Here is a 15,209-nt window from a genome sequence, read left to right as displayed (position 1 = left end):
TATCTTAGAGTAATACATAAAATTACTTTCAAAACATGTTAACATCTCAAATGTATTTAAATAATAATACATTTAAAAAGGTAAATATATATATTAACAAAATAAAATATATTTAAAATCCAATATATTCACTCACTGGACACTTTGTTAGGTACACCTGTTGAGCCCTGATTATGTAACCAGCCAATCACGTGGCAGCAGCTCAGTGTATTCAGGCAGGTAGACGAGGGCAAACTGACCTGTTGAAAGGTCCACAGTCACCTGATCTCAGTCCAGCAGCGCACCTCCGGGATGTGGTAGACCCACGTCTCCGAGGAAGGTTTCCAGCACCATGAATATAACAACAACACAACGGGACAGAGGTGACGGTTGATGTTTATGACGTGTTTTTATGTCTAATGTGTTTCCTTATGTTAGTGAGGGACTCGCAGCGAGGTGTACCTAACAAAGTGGTCGATGAGTGTATAAACGTGTTTCTGACGCTCCGCTGTTTCCCAAACCTGCAGCAGGTCTGTAAATACCACAGGTTTCCGGTGACGACCAGCAGGTGGCGGTAATACGCTCACAGTCGGGACGTCACCTGCGCGGACCAGAAGAAGAAGCGGGGCGGAAGTTATATCTGTGTTGTGTTTGTAACGGTTCTTGTTGGTTCCAGGCTAAACCGGGAGGACTCGTGTTACCGTGAATGTCGACGGTGTGCGTGTCTGTGGATGGAGCGGACGGTGACGGTGAGTCCATGACATCTCGGCTGAACCTCCGGTGTCGGAGCTGGTCTCTAACACGGGGCTCTCGGCCCCCTTAGCGGCGTTTCGGGTCCGGGTCTAGCTCAGGTTTATTTACACAGCGCCAAATCGCGGCGCCACTCGTCAGACCACGCCCCGAGCCAGCACTTGGCGACCGTGGGAAGCAAAAACTCCATTTCCCGCGCGATGACGTCATGGCGGTGTTTGGGACGCTCCTCTGTGTTTACATGATGTTCGGCTCACCTTGGCCCTCAGGCACGCGCTCCGTGACGTGACTAGTGGAGACACGCTAAACCCTGTAACTGAAGGACTGATGAGAGGTGAAACTTCCATGACCTGGATGACCGAGATCCTCCACAGACACGCCTGCGTGTGTTTTATGTGTGGCTCTAACGGTTTTTCCCGTGAGGGTGGACTTGAGGGTGACAAACCCACGAAGCCCAGTGTCAGATGTGGCTCAGAGGAGACGCGCTGAGTTGCGGTTGTTTCTGTGGCAGCGTGGTTGCTGTAGTATGTGGACTCAGCTCTGGAGGGCCCGCAGAGGCCACATATGGACCTTTATTACAACAGCTGCGGGGTCAGACTCTGACGTAATGGACGATGTTTCCCAGAAAGTTGTTTCTGTCCATCTGCAGCAGCGTTGCAGTCAGAAACCTTTGCGCTGTCCTCCACGCGACTGCACGAACGCTGCAGCTGTGTGACCAACAAAACGGCACCATCGCACAAACATGAGCGCAGACTCATGATCAGCGTTCAAACTACAAATACCGTTAATAGCAGCTCTCAGATGAGCGAAACTCAGGTTTACTGTTAAAGAGAGTGAACTCTGAGTCAGTTGCCATGGTAACAGACTGTCTGAGCTTAGTCTGTTCACTTGGAAGATTTTCTTAAAGTGCAGCAAGGGGCTGTAAACACAGTGAGGGTATATATACGTATATCTGTGCCCCCTTTGGACGACCTGCGTCACTGAGTGAAGATGAGGCTGAAATGAGATTAAAGTGAGTTTCACTGTGTTCACATTTTGTATCGATTTGTTCATAAATTCAACATTTTGAAAGATTCAGTCTCTTAAATTAATATAAATCACATAAATCAGTCTCAGTAGGTCCGACTACACGGCAGGAGACTCCAACCTGGATCCAGTTGCATGATATCTGATCAGGATCTGATCACAGCTGATCGTACTGTTATTCTGTCCACGATCTGTAAGCTGTTTGTATTTAACGAGACCATCCTTCCAAAACTGTGCTGAACTATTTCAAATGTAAATTACCAACATGTAGACATTGATTTGAAATTTCCTACAGCTTGTTTGTCTTTACAGACAAAACTTTAAATTCAAATTGTATTTTTTTCAGTTACGTGTCTGTGAGAAAGCTGCCGTCTGTCACTGAAGGCTGAAATGAGATAAAGTTATAAAACAGTAAAGACAGTGTGTTATAAAAACAGCCTGTGGCGTCCGTCGGCAACATGAAACTTGATTAAGAAACTGAAACGCTGATAAACTGTTGCGGATGTTTATGATGATGACAGTGACCCGAGCCCGTCCTGATTAAGATGAACATCACGGTGCGCACTGTGTCCAAAGACTAACATGGAGGCTCTGCTCCTTATTTACTCTTTGCTGTGGGGAATCCTGGGATCAGAGCTCCACTGATGATGACTTTCTTTACTCCTGCACATAATCTGTGATCAGCCTTTCTGGAACCAAAAACAAAGAGTTTCTGATTTTAGAGTTTGTTGAACCTGCTTCTTTGGATCACTTCCTCCGTGCTATGTTAGCGCTCCCGCTAGCTGCTGCTGTCGCCTGGTAAAGTAAAGGGGAACCATGTCACCAATGTCAGATCTAGCTTTTTGTGTCAGGATCAGACTGATTACTGATTCACATATTAGATTGGCACATCACCAACGCCACAAATGTTCTCATCATAGCTGCCGGACTTCATCAGCTTCTGTCTTTCAGGAAGCAACTTTGCTGAGCAACATGGAAGCGACAGGAGCATCAGAAGACAACCTGAGTCAGCAGGTAACTCAGACGGTGGCGTGGGAACCTCCAGCAAACCTTATTTTATTTATCTGTATCTGCACCAGGATCTCCTGCTTTGAGCTTTTTAACCAAAGAATATTCACATATGATCCTGCAGCAGCATTTTATTATTATTAGTCCTTTATTTATCCAGGTAAAAAGTCTCATTGAGATGCCTGGCATCATGGCAACAAAAGTCAAGCATGTGGAAAATGTGTGTGAGTGTGTGTTTGCATGCACGTAGAACACTGTGAGGCTGGTGAAGACACCACGAGCCCTATGAAGACCGTTCTGTCTTGTGACACACTTTCAGGATCTCCCGTGGTCCGTACGTGCAGGAAACGTGAATTTGTGTGATTTTTATGGCATTTAAATTGACTGATAAAAGAAAAGACCTCCAGCTGGAGTTCGGTCTCACCTGTGAACGTCTCCGCCTTCTCATCTCCTCAGTGCAGCAACTGCGACGCAGCCTCCGCCGCATGTTGGTGTCTCGACTGTAATGAAGCTCTGTGCGGCGTCTGTGTGTCGGCGCATCGCAGAGTCACGGTGACCAGATCACACAGGCTCCTCCATCACCCGCCAGAAGGTAAAAAAACCCCCACCCACACCCAGATCCAGATTCTGTTGGAGAGAAACTGCTCTCTGCTGTCAGCTGACCGTCGCTGTTGACCTTTGACTTAGTGACTATTGTAATTCACTTTATTGTGGTCTCCACTCTTCCCTTTTACAGAGATTACAGACAGTTCAGAATGCTGCAGCTCGCATTCTAACCAAAACCAGCAAGTTTGCCCACATTACTCCTGTCCTTGCTGATCTGCACTGGTTGCCTGTCAAATATCGTATTCAATTTAAAATTTTGTTGTTTACTTTTAAAATTACTAACAACACTGCACCCAGCTACCTTAAGGACCTTTTAAACCCTTATGCTCCTGCTAGGGCTTTAAGGTCATCGTCACAGTTACTGCTGGCTCAGCCCAGATCTCGACTTAAGACTAGAGGTGATCGATCGTTTGCTCTTGTTGCACCTGTGCTGTGGAACAATCTCCCGATTGGCATCCGGGCATCTGATTCTATTCATTCTTTTAAATCACAGCTTAAAACATATCTTTTTAAACTTGCCTTCTCCACCTTTTAATTGCTGGTTTGTTTGTTTGTTTGTTTGGTTGCTGTGACCTATTGACCTCTTGTATTAATTCCCTCCTATCTTTCTATTGGTGTCTTTTATTATGGTGGTACAGCTTTTATCTTGCTATTACCCATGTGCTATAGTCATTCTTATTGGTAGCTTTTATCTATGAACATAACTCGTTATTTTTTATTTTTTTTATCCGTTATCAATGTTTGAACCTTTTATTGTTTTATGTAAAGCACTTTGGTATGCCCAAGGCTTTTAAATGTGCTCTATAAATAAAGATTGTTGTTGTAGTGACGAGCTTCAAAAAGATATTTTATGTTGTAAAAGTGTAGAAGCACATCCAAGTGTGTGTAAGCCACAACTTGTGAAGTATTTGGTTCATGAATTGGAGTTTGATACAAATGAAACAGGATGTGATGGTTCCAAGAGCAGGAGCAGCCAGAGGCGCTTCAGTCCACTGTTTTTATTTATTGTTGAAGAACTGAATCCTCCAACAGCCGGACAGAGTTTAGTCTTTTTGACCCGACGGGTCGAGCTGTAGAAACGACGACTCGCTTTAATGGGGAGTGGTCTGCTAAGCCCAGCCTGTCTCTGCAGTGTTCAGCTCAGAAACACTGGTGCTTTCCAGCTTCTGTGTTTACACCATTAGCGTGTCAGGACTAAGTGATAATCTGTGTGTGTGTGTGTGTGTGTGTGTGTGTCTCTTCAGGAAACATCTTGTCTTCTCCCACCAAGTTCTGCAGACTCCACCCATCTGAGCCACTCCAACTCATCTGCTTCACCTGTAAGCAGCTCACCTGCAGAGACTGCCAGCTGACGACTCACATGAACCACAGGTGAGCCGGGTCGGACGCGTTCTCGAGTTAAAGTGGTTGTAGTGCAGACGTGAGCCGGCACACTGAGCCGTGAGCTGCTTTTGTTTCCAGGTACCGCTTTGTCAGTGAGGCGGTGGTCAGCCTGAAGAAGCAGCTGGACGTGTACGTTCATTCCACGACGAGGCAGGAGGACACGGTGAGGCGGAGTCTGCAGGACATGGAGACCAGGTACGACTGATGATTTCACTGTTTACTTCCTGAAAAGACGATGGCTCACCAGCAGAATAAATCCTTACTCCACAGAACCAAACAGAAATGTATATCAGCAGCTCGAGTGTTTTTAATCTTCTTAAATGTGTTTTCGTTTAGCAGATTATGAGTAAATGTACAGAGGAGCAGCAGAGCGGGTGTCTTTAACCGTGTGCAGACCGGCCAACACAAAAACACCGTCTCTGTACGTTCAGTTCTGTGTTGGTCGAATCATTTGTGGGCCTGAAATCTGCCACAGAGGGCAAAAAAACAACATTTCAATTTACACAGTGGCACTGGAAATACTCTTAAACGGGAATACTGTGTGTGAGTGTGAATGGTTGTCAGTCTCTACGTGTTGGCCCTGCGACAGACCGGCGACCTGTCCAGGGTGTACTCTGCGGGGTAGGCTCCACCCCCCCGTGACCCTGACAACGATAAGCAGAAGAGCGTGGATGGGAATAATGTGTGGCTGCCCTTGGAAAGTGTGCAGCGTGGCTTGATAAACATCCTGACCTGTGACGTCTCAAACACGGAGCAGGAAAGGATCAAAGTGTCACTCGCCACAGGCTGCAGGGCCTCCTCCTGATCTCCCATCACCATACTGCGTCGGGTTCGAAGTCGTTATTGCTCGTTAACGTGAAACGCTCCCACTGTCAGCCTCCGCGCTGCTGTGAATCCTCACACAGACTTTTACTCGTTATCTTCATGTTTGGAAACATTCAGAGAATTTGTGTTACATTCACTGAATTTCACTGTTCTGAGTCTCCACGCGGTAAAGCTCGCCACCTCATTCCTACTTAGTATTAATAACTTGAACCTTCCTCAGGTGCTCGCTGTCCCGTCTGAGGACTTTCTGGAAAATAACCCCCCCTCGTGCTTCTGCTGTGTTTCAGGCTGCAGAGCATCGAGCAAACAGAGTCTCGTCTGAGGACCGAGCTGCAGGCGGGATTCGTCGCGTTTGCTAAACTTCTGAAAGCGAAAATGGTGTCACTCCTCAAAGACATAAAGGTAACATCTATCAGCTGTTTTAAATATTGTTGACTATCTAGCAGGCTGATGTCATTTCCTGTTTCTCTCTGCAGTGTCCCCGTCTCTATCTAAGTCTTTGTTTTCTGCAGCCAGAGTTGATCCGCTGCCTCAGCTTCAAGTGCACGTTTCTCATTTGTTAGAAAGTGACGCAAATCTTTTCTCAAAATAGGAACCGAATTTATGAACAGATTTTTCTTCTTGCTGATGTTTCTTAGAAGTCTTTCAGTCTGTGCTCTGAAGTTGTTGCAGTGAGTTTCACTCCTCAGCGTAACCTTGAGTCTTATCTGCTGCTGCTCTCAGTATCAAACGTCTGTGCTCACTCAGCCTCGCACGCCAACGTTTCTGGTAAAATACAAAAAAATGGAGCGCCTAAAAAATGATTTGTGTGTGTGTGTGTGTGTGTGTGTGTGTGTGTGTGTGTGTGTGTGTGTGTGTGTGTGTGTGTGTGTGTGTGTGTGTAGAAGGTGTATGAGCTGGAATGTGAGCAGATTCAGGGGAGGATGGTGAAGATGAAGCAGCTGCAGCAGAGCCAAATGTCCATGAAGGAAACGCTCGAAAAGGCCCGAAATCTCACCGACCTGCCGACCCTGCTCTCACACACTGCACAGGTACACAGAGATGTGGCAGACACACTGCAGCTGTACTCATCATACCATAATATGAAAACATGCGAGGCGCACTGACTCTCAAAATGCTGTGTGACTAATATTGAATATTGAAGTCTTTACAGAGCGATAGAGACGTTTAAACATGTAAATCATACATGAACAGTCATGACAGAAATCTAACAACAACAGTTAGAAGCAAAGAGACTGGAGTTGTTTCCATGTTCATGGATGTCGCCTATCTTCTCTAATGTCTGCTGTAGATGCGAAACTGTGGGAGGAGCCAGTCCTCACTGGTACGTCCCCACAGAGTTAGACTAAAGTCCATCAAAGCCAGGCTTTCCTCCCTTATCTGGCTCAACAAAGATTAAAACCCCTAAAAAGGGACGTTTCGCACATCATGTGACTCTTAAGTCATGCACAGGGATCCCTATGAGCGTCCCCCAATCATATCAGATAATCATTGTTTATAAAAATCTTTGAAAACAAAACGCAACACTGTTGCAAACAAACAGAAGTTGTGCAGAAAACGTTAATCTGGTGATGTAGAGCGTAGACGGTGAACCAACCATTTTATCCGTGCTTTGTTTTCTCTGCCAGATTAAAACCCAAATGAAGGAGCTTCTAGATCAGGACTCGGACCCCCCTCTGAAAATGCCTGAAGTGAAGCTCATTACCAAGTTGGGTTACGAGGAAACCCTCTCTGAGCTTTGTAAGTCCGCTCGTGTATCTGTTTGTTATGTTGTCTTCAGCTTTGCAGCGGATGCTCGGCCGTACGTGTGGAAACCAAACCGAATCATTTTACGAGCTCAGAGTTCATGTCGATGCTGTTTGAGTTTGGATGTAGTTTAATCGAGAGAAAATAATTGCTGCACCCTCCTCCATCTCCTCTTCCTCCATTGTTTCGGTTTCCAGGTAACCTTCATGTTTCCTGGATCCCTTTCGCTGTGCCACCAACCTTGGATAAAAACACAGGAACTCCGGCGACTCCTGCTGCCCCTCCTCCCACCTCCACCTGCAACCCCATCTCCAGCACCGTGATGGACAGCGCCTCTGCTTCTCATTCGCTTCATCTGTCGTTTACATCCTCATCTGCCCCCACACATGGAACAGACTCCACTTCTTTCAAGTCTCCCTCCACCTGTCTGGCATCCCCCGGCCCCCAAACTGAGACGGCCGGTTCCAGTGCTACACCTGTTCCTGATGACTGTGCTGCTACACCTTCTCCATCCTCACAGTCAAGTTCATCTTCGGCCCTTTGGAAATTTTCGCCCAACCTAACCCTTTATAATCTCCTCACTCACAACCAGGTTGGCACTCAGGATTCGGTCAATCCTCGATCTCCGCCCTCGAGTTCCCCATCGGGTCAGTTGAGTCATGCTCTCCCTCCAACCGCCACCTCTCCTGCAACCTCCAACAGGCCCCTCCCCCCATCCTGTAATGCCCCAGGCGCTCCAACCAGCCGTGCCTCTCTTTTGTGCACGCTCTTATCCAGCTGCTCCACTTCCATTACCCCTCCTGCTCACACCTCCACCTTTCCATTGCCCACTGACAGCACCCCTCAAACTGGCAAAGCTATGAACTGTAACCCACCAGCTACTACCAGTGTTCTCCCTCCACCATCAACGTCTGTGTCTGCTCAGCCCAGCGTTCCTCTGTCCTCCACGATCGCCATGTTTCCCTCCTCCATCACTCCTTTCATCTCCACCCGTCCCAGTCTGTCAGCACTTGTGTCCAGTCAGCCCACTATTCCTCCATCCTCCACAACCTCCATGTTTCCCCACTCCTCCACCTCCTCTTATACTCCTTCCACCTCCACCAATCCAGTGTTCACCGGCTCCATCGCTCAAGCCAACACCTCCCCCGACACACCTGTTACCATCAGTAGCTTCTCGTCACCACATTTAACCAATCAGTTGTCTGCGTTTCCCCCCTCCTCCTTATCCACCCCTCTTCCCACCTCCACCTGTCCAGCAGCCACCACCGCGTCTGTTTTCCAGACTCTCGACAGCCGTGTCACTAACCTGGTTGTTCCAGATAGTTCCACGTGTCGCCCTTCGGCGTGGCTCTTGCCCTACGATCAGTCTAATCTTCGTCTGTCCTCCTCCGCCTGCCTCTCGTCTGTTTCTCCTCCAACCGTCTCTTCCACCTGCCCACCTGCTCAGATTTCTAACTCGCCGAGCGCCTCTCCGAATCAGTTCAAACCTCTTGTTACACATTCAAGCATGGTGTTGGCTGGTTCTCCAGCCACGTCCTCCACATTAAACTCCGCCCGTCCCGTGTCCTCCTGGTGCCTCCTCCCCCAAACAAGTAACTTCAGTAATCCTAACCTACTTGTTCCAGTCAACTCTGATGCCACCACCACCTCCTCGACAACCATAAACTCCTCCTCCACCAGCCCACCCACATCCACCTTTGCTGTTCTGACCAGCAGTAACGCTGCCTTGCCTGTTCCCGTCAGCATTCCTTCATCTCTTTGGAATTCCTCGTCCACTTCGTCCTCTGTAGCTTTCGTATACTCCTCCTCTGCCACCCCGCCCAGCACCACCTGCTCCACAGCGGCGCACAGCTCGCTGCTCCACACGTCTCGCTCGCTGCTCCACACGTCTCACTCGCTTTTTCCAGTCAGCAGTCTCAGTACGTCACAGATCTTCGCTCCCTCTATCACTCCAACCTTGTCGTCCTTCATCAGTTCTCCCTCCTCCGCCACCAGTTGTTCATCTCCCAGCTATTTGTTCCTCCCCCAAACTGACGCCTCCCGTTCCTCAGTTGTTCTCAGCATGCTGCCTGCCGGCTCCACGTTCCCCCTGTCGGCGGGTCAGTTTCTATCCTCACTTAAACCCGTCCAACCACTGCAGGTTCTGAACCAAACCGCTGGTCCTCACTGGAACCAGCCCACCATCGTCATGCTGACCAACACTCAGAGTATGTATCAGGTGCTGCTCAACGAGACTGCTCTCATCAGGCTGCCTGATCATCGCGCTTTCCATCCGGCCTCGGCGCAGAAACGAAGCGGCCTCGAGGAAAGCAGCATCACAGAAGTGAGTCCAGAGACTTCTGCGGGAAACTCTAGCTGCGACGGACCGAGCGGCACGTTACCGTCAGAGCAGCAAACCATGGAGGATACGAGCCCGGCTTTACCCAGCAGCCCTTTGTCCTCGCTTCAGGAAGTCGACAGCACACTTCATCCCCCCTCCCCTCAGGAACAGACTCAGCAGGTTCCCGTGGAGGGCTTGGTGGTTGACTCTCGCTGTGATAGCACTATACAAGATACTGAGGAGGTCCAGGAAACGAAAGAAACCGAGCACGCCACTTGTGTCTCTGACGAAGCAAAACCGAACGCCCTCGAGCCAAAAGACGACTTACCAACACTGGTAACTCCTGACAAGGACATCGAAGAGCTGAGCGCCGTGATTGGACAGGAGGACTTCAGTCTGAGTCGGTGGCAGCCCAAAGTGTCCGTGTTGAGACTGCCTGTGTCCCTGCCAAGATTTGGACGGTCCCTTCCCAGTTTTCGTCTGTTACCTGGAGAGACTGAAGATGAGATTTACCTGGAGGAAATGAGCGACGACTGTCAGGTAGGATGCACGATCTGTAACCCAGGCAAACTTGAGAAAGTTGGATTATAAAATGAACCGCTCAGCTTTAAGAGACTGTCGTCGTTGTGCTCCGTTGCAGTCCGATGCCGAAGACGGGCCGGCTGACAAAGAGGATTTCATGAAGCCGGAATCGTCCCCAGACTCTCCGATAACCCTGGAGATTCTTGCCTGCTCGGTTTGTGCATCGCCTGGCACTTCGATCATCTGCTCTGCCTGTGGTCGAGGATACCACAGAGACTGCCACGTCCCCCCAGTTGGACTCGACTTTTGGTAAGAAAAATAATTTTTATCCTTTTGCTTCTTTAAGATGACTGAAGTCCACTGATGTGTGACCATTGGATTGAAAATCAATCTAAAGCCTATTCAAAAAGTTGTTTTTTTTTTCATTTTAAGTTATTATGAACAAAACTCAACTCTTTCCTGATTTACTTTTATTATGAAACCTCTGCAGGAAGTCTCTTAACATTGATTCTGTTCATCTGGACGTTTCCAGAGAAACGTTTCGTCATCATCAGGTGACGTCTTCAGCCTCAGCTGACTGCAGGTTTCAATCTTATAAACAGGACATTTACATAATGACTGAAACAGCCCACTGAGGGAACAATGGGCTGGGAGGTCAGTTCCTTCAGCATTGATATGCAAATCAGGCTGTGTGATTTAACCAAAATCTCATATCCCGATATAAGACGTCTATCGTCCCGATAACCATATAAGTCACAAAAGTTTAACATTTATGTAAATTCTGTGAATCTCGAGCAGCTCGACTTGTGTGAAGTGTTTCCAGCTGGAGTCGAGTGTTTTAACCGATGCATGAAACGACACATTTTTAGACATAAGTTGTAACGGCGCCGTTTTCTTTGTGAGTATTTATTACACGGCGTGCTGCGGGGAAAAGCCTGTTCTAACGTTTGAGTCTAAGGTTTATTTTTTAGCTCCTGGCGGCTCTTTTTTTAAATTTTCATCCGTAAATAATCTGCTCTTTCATGTGATTCAGTTTATTTTGAAAAGTCTCAACAGGATCTTGAGCTTTATTGTGAAAGGTTTATGTGGAACATAAACAAGCGGACACGCGATGCTGTTACCGTCGTTGTTGCTAACGACAACGCATTAAAACAGGCGCTTGTCCGTCTGTAGTGTGGTTATATTAAATATAAGAGAAAGAGAGAACTTTAAGAAATGAATATAGTCACTACAGTGACATCAGAACATGAAAAAATATTGACGTAAACAGTTTATTTTTCGACACCACGAAACAAACGATAGCGTAAAATGAAACGATGGATATATATGGTTATATCGAACAGCCGTACTGCAAATTGCTGTCATGACAAGTCTTAATGCTGAAGGAACTGACCTCACAGCCCGTTGTTCCTCAGTGGGCTGGTTTCAGTCATTGTGCAAATGTCCTGTTTATAAGATTGAGACCTGCAGTCAGCTGAGACTGAAGACGTCACCTGATGATGACGAAACGTTTCTCTGGAAACGTCCAGATGAACAGAATCAGCTCTTTGGGTCTTCCTTACCTGGTGATTGAGCATCAAAACCTCTGCAGGAAGTGCATACTATGAGTGTCAGTAACATCACACAGTGAAGTGACCTCTGCTGTTTGACCTTGTCCTGCAGGTCAGAGTGGGCCTGTTCATTATGTCAGAACCTGTCAGACCCGTCGGACCCCTACAGCACCGAGAGACTTCAGCGCACCAGCCTCAGTCTGCAGAGCCTCAGGGTCAGCGTCTGCTCACAAACGCTTACTCATGAACCTCACTTCACAACGTGACTCTTGTCTCCATCGGTTTGTGGTAGATTTTCTTCTAAAGTTTTGTGTGTTGTGTCTGTTTTTGTTTTTCAGAGGTGCGAGTGTCTCGTTCTGCATCTGAAGGTTGAAGTCTGCAGTCGGTGCTCTCAGGTCAGTCTGAACAAAGCTCCAGTCAGAGTAGAAGCTTTTAGCAGCTAACAAGTTTATACACTTCATAAAAGGTGCATGAATGAAAATAAACCTGGGAAACGCAAAATAAAGGGTCTCCTGTAGCTGTCGTTGAACCAGCAGGTGGCGCTCCTGCAGCCTGATCGGGTCACAGCGATGAAGACTTTCTGTTTTCTTCTCTTCAGTTTGGCGGTTTGTCTCGGCTGAAGTCTATATCGGACCGCCTGACCCTCCGCCGGCCTCCTCCGTATCAAACGGCCGCGGAGCTCGTCTCTGACATGTGGACTCTGTTTAAAGACGCCTCTCAGGTACGCACGGAGCAGGTGGAGTCAAACACGGAGCCGATGAACTGTTTGTCTCTCTTTAATGAATTAATGAGACGGTGTTAAACTGTACTTTTTGATACTATCATGAAATTAAAATGCCGGATGGATGAAACACATTAATTATTCCATTAATAATAATAATAATAATAATAATCCAGGTCTCTAAAGGGCTGTTTGTGCTTGTGAGCACAGCTGCTCAGTTATAAGGACACAAAGTAAAATATGGCTCGCCTTCATAACGTCCAACTTTTTTATGCAGGTATTTGTTTTAAAACTGTACCTTAAACTTTCACCACTAGGAGGCAGAGTTTTACCATGAAGCCTGAGTGGCGTTGCCTCGGTGATAAGAGCAGCAGAGTTGTGCTGTGGATGTGAGAGTCTGTGGTCCTGATCAGCTTTTCCCCGCCCCTCACCCCGCGGCACCTGTCCCTGAAACGTCAAAGAAACCTGAAGGATACGGCGCCTTTTTAGCGGCTGCGAAAGCCGTGCTTCCTGTTAACCTGCTGCTACTGTTAGTTCCCCGAGTTTAAAGAGAGAGCAGGAAAATGACCTGGAGTCAGTCTTACCTGTTCAGGTGATACCTGTCCGCTAGTGTCGGCTAATTATTCTCGACCTCATCGAGCACTGCTGTGAGTGTGGCGTCGATGCGCCGGCTTCCTTTCTCGTCCTCACAGGTGTTTCACGTCTGAAGATGTTGGACGTATAATTTGAAAATAAATAATCAGAATTTAGGGCTGATTTCACCGCCTGCAGCCATGTTTGCCGTGCAGCTGACGCGCGAGCTTTGGCTTCTTTCAGTGACGCCGAGCTGCCGACGCTCGGCTTCAGCGCAGACTCGCTGAGATAACTGAGCAGCAGGACGAGCCGTCACTCTGCCTTCTCTCTGCTGTTTTCAGGACGACGAGTTGCAGAAACTGCGGGAAAGTTTCCGGATGAAGTTGGTGGAAACTCTGAGTTCGGAGCTCCATCCTTCACTCCTCACCGCACCGAACTCAAACCCGCAAACTGCCGCTGGACACGCAAGCAGATCGCAGCATGGCCGAGAAGACGAGAGGTTAAAGTTGGAAAAAGAAGAAGGGTTAATACCGGAATCCAAACTCGAGGACTTCAGGAAGAGACTGAGAGACTTTCTGGATCTAAAGGGAAGTCCTGGTCCAAAGAGGAGAAAGAGAGACGATGACTGAGGAGGTTTTAAATGACCAAGAAAACTCTGCACAGCTGCTTTTTTTTCTTTTTTAACCCATGAATGTACGAGTGACCTCAGCAATAGTTTGTATATGACCTTTACACATAAAATGAAGGAGAAACTGCCCGTCGCAGTTTCCTGTAGCAAGGGGCCGTCTTCAGATGTCATAAGTTTGTGTGAAAAGCCCAGCGAGACTGAACGTAGCGCGATGGAAACGACGCGACTAACCGTGCGTGTGACCGGAAACACGCTCGTCTGCTCCGCCTTCATCGGTTTGTTTCCTCGCTGCTTTTAAAAACCAAAATCAGAGTTTCAGCGGCTCAAAGAAAATAAAAACCTGTCCTGATGCAGATTTGATCGGTGGAAGCTCGGCTCTGTGCGCTCGGTGCTGGAGCTCCTCCAGATGTGCAGGGGCTCCTCCAGATGTGCAGGGGCTCCTCCAGGGGTGCAGGGGGAGCTCCTCCAGGTGTGCTGCACTCTGATGTACAGGAAGCATCTGAGCTCACAGCAGGCAGCTGTAGACAGTTACAGCACGAGTAACTTTAAAAAGCATTTTTCAGAAACACCATGTGCCTTAATTTAAAGCCGCCCACAGAACCTGGAAACCCAGCCGCTGATGATGAAGTCAGTTTCTGAGTGGCCGCCGCGTGTAATCCCACAGGAGTATTAACCCCGTCGTCTCTCACTGACAGCGTGAAGAACCGCTAAAGGTTTCCTCTGCGGTGGGCGGGACGCGTCCTCGCCAGCGCTTCTGTATTTCTGCACTCAGTTCGCTGCATCTGTGAGTCGTAATCGATGATTTTGGTCTGAACTTTAAACAATATTTTTGGTATGAAAAAGTTCATTTTTCTGGGAGTGGTCACATCTTAGAGGCAATAATTTTTCAGTATTTCACATTTTTCTTCAAAAGGGGATGAAATGATGGCGGCATCGATCGGCCCAGTGTCCGTGCTGTGAGCGCTCTGACTTTATAAACATTAAACGGGTGATTTCGTCTGAGACTTTGTGCCGGGCTCGATTTTACCGCCTTATGTAAAGTGAGTGTGACACGTTCATTCAGACAGGAAGCTGTTACTTTTGTAATTACAGCGAGTCCTCGGTGGCAGTATTGTTACCTTTACTACTGTCAGATTTCATCTCTTTGGCAGCTGATCAGCCATAACGTGTTCTAATTTTTGGTATTTCCCCTGAAAGCTGAGGCGCGCACGCCTGCAGCGAGTAGCGTGACATGTTTACAGGTTAGTCCGAGTTTTCTCGTTTGATATTTCATGTTTTACACGAACGTTGTTTTTTCTCTTACGATGAAATACGCAGAGAATTTACTTTGTTTAACATATATAAAAATATAACATTAAAATAAACGTTCTTTTCCATAACTGACTGGCTTTGTATCTGAGATGAGTCTCGTGTATTTACTGTGAACATTCAGTCGACATGTGATTTATTGTAACAGGCGACTCTGTATTTGATCTTTGTCTTCAGTATTTGACTCACATCCTGCTGAGGTCTCAGCTGTTGTTTATTCTTTCATTCCAGCTTTATGACGCGATTTGTTTTCTAATCACTTCA

The 15,209-nt window shown here is 47.5% G+C and overlaps 1 protein-coding gene and 1 long non-coding RNA gene across 3 annotated transcripts; both read left to right on the top strand.

The window, feature by feature from the left end:
* Positions 1-222: 222 nt before the first annotated feature.
* On the top strand, positions 223-3,353 carry LOC143421170 (uncharacterized). 2 transcript variants are annotated; one of them, XR_013100917.1, is made up of 4 exons: positions 223-362; positions 656-728; positions 2,707-2,769; positions 3,220-3,353. It is a non-coding gene; the product is annotated as an uncharacterized LOC143421170 (long non-coding RNA). The 2 variants fall into 2 exon arrangements; XR_013100916.1 differs by lacking the exon at positions 223-362 and having other exon boundaries at positions 576-728.
* A 3,855-nt stretch (positions 3,354-7,208) lies between these two features.
* LOC143421168 (uncharacterized) lies at positions 7,209-15,016 on the top strand. The gene is made up of 7 exons (XM_076890323.1): positions 7,209-7,317; positions 7,521-10,183; positions 10,284-10,474; positions 11,828-11,930; positions 12,054-12,110; positions 12,314-12,436; positions 13,351-15,016. The coding sequence occupies exons 1-7, from the start codon at positions 7,218-7,220 to the stop codon at positions 13,636-13,638; spliced, it is 3,525 nt and encodes a 1,174-aa protein (XP_076746438.1). The 5' UTR covers positions 7,209-7,217; the 3' UTR covers positions 13,639-15,016.
* Positions 15,017-15,209: the final 193 nt, after the last annotated feature.

The sequence above is a fragment of the Maylandia zebra genome, linkage group LG11, assembly GCF_041146795.1.
Source record: "Maylandia zebra isolate NMK-2024a linkage group LG11, Mzebra_GT3a, whole genome shotgun sequence".
NCBI lineage: Eukaryota > Metazoa > Chordata > Actinopteri > Cichliformes > Cichlidae > Maylandia > Maylandia zebra.
The sequence above is the reverse complement of the archived record's forward strand: the minus strand, read 5'-3'. Positions and strand labels throughout refer to the sequence as shown.

Excerpts from the sequence above, each read along its gene's own strand:
- LOC143421168 (XM_076890323.1), top strand. The coding sequence starts at position 7,218 with ATGAAGGAGCTTCTAGATCAGGACTCGGACCCCCCTCTGAAAATGCCT. Across the intron at positions 11,931-12,053 it reads TCAGTCTGCAGAGCCTCAGG|AGGTGCGAGTGTCTCGTTCT; the intron begins GTCAGCGTCTGC and ends TTTGTTTTTCAG. Across the intron at positions 12,111-12,313 it reads TCTGCAGTCGGTGCTCTCAG|TTTGGCGGTTTGTCTCGGCT; the intron begins GTCAGTCTGAAC and ends TCTTCTCTTCAG.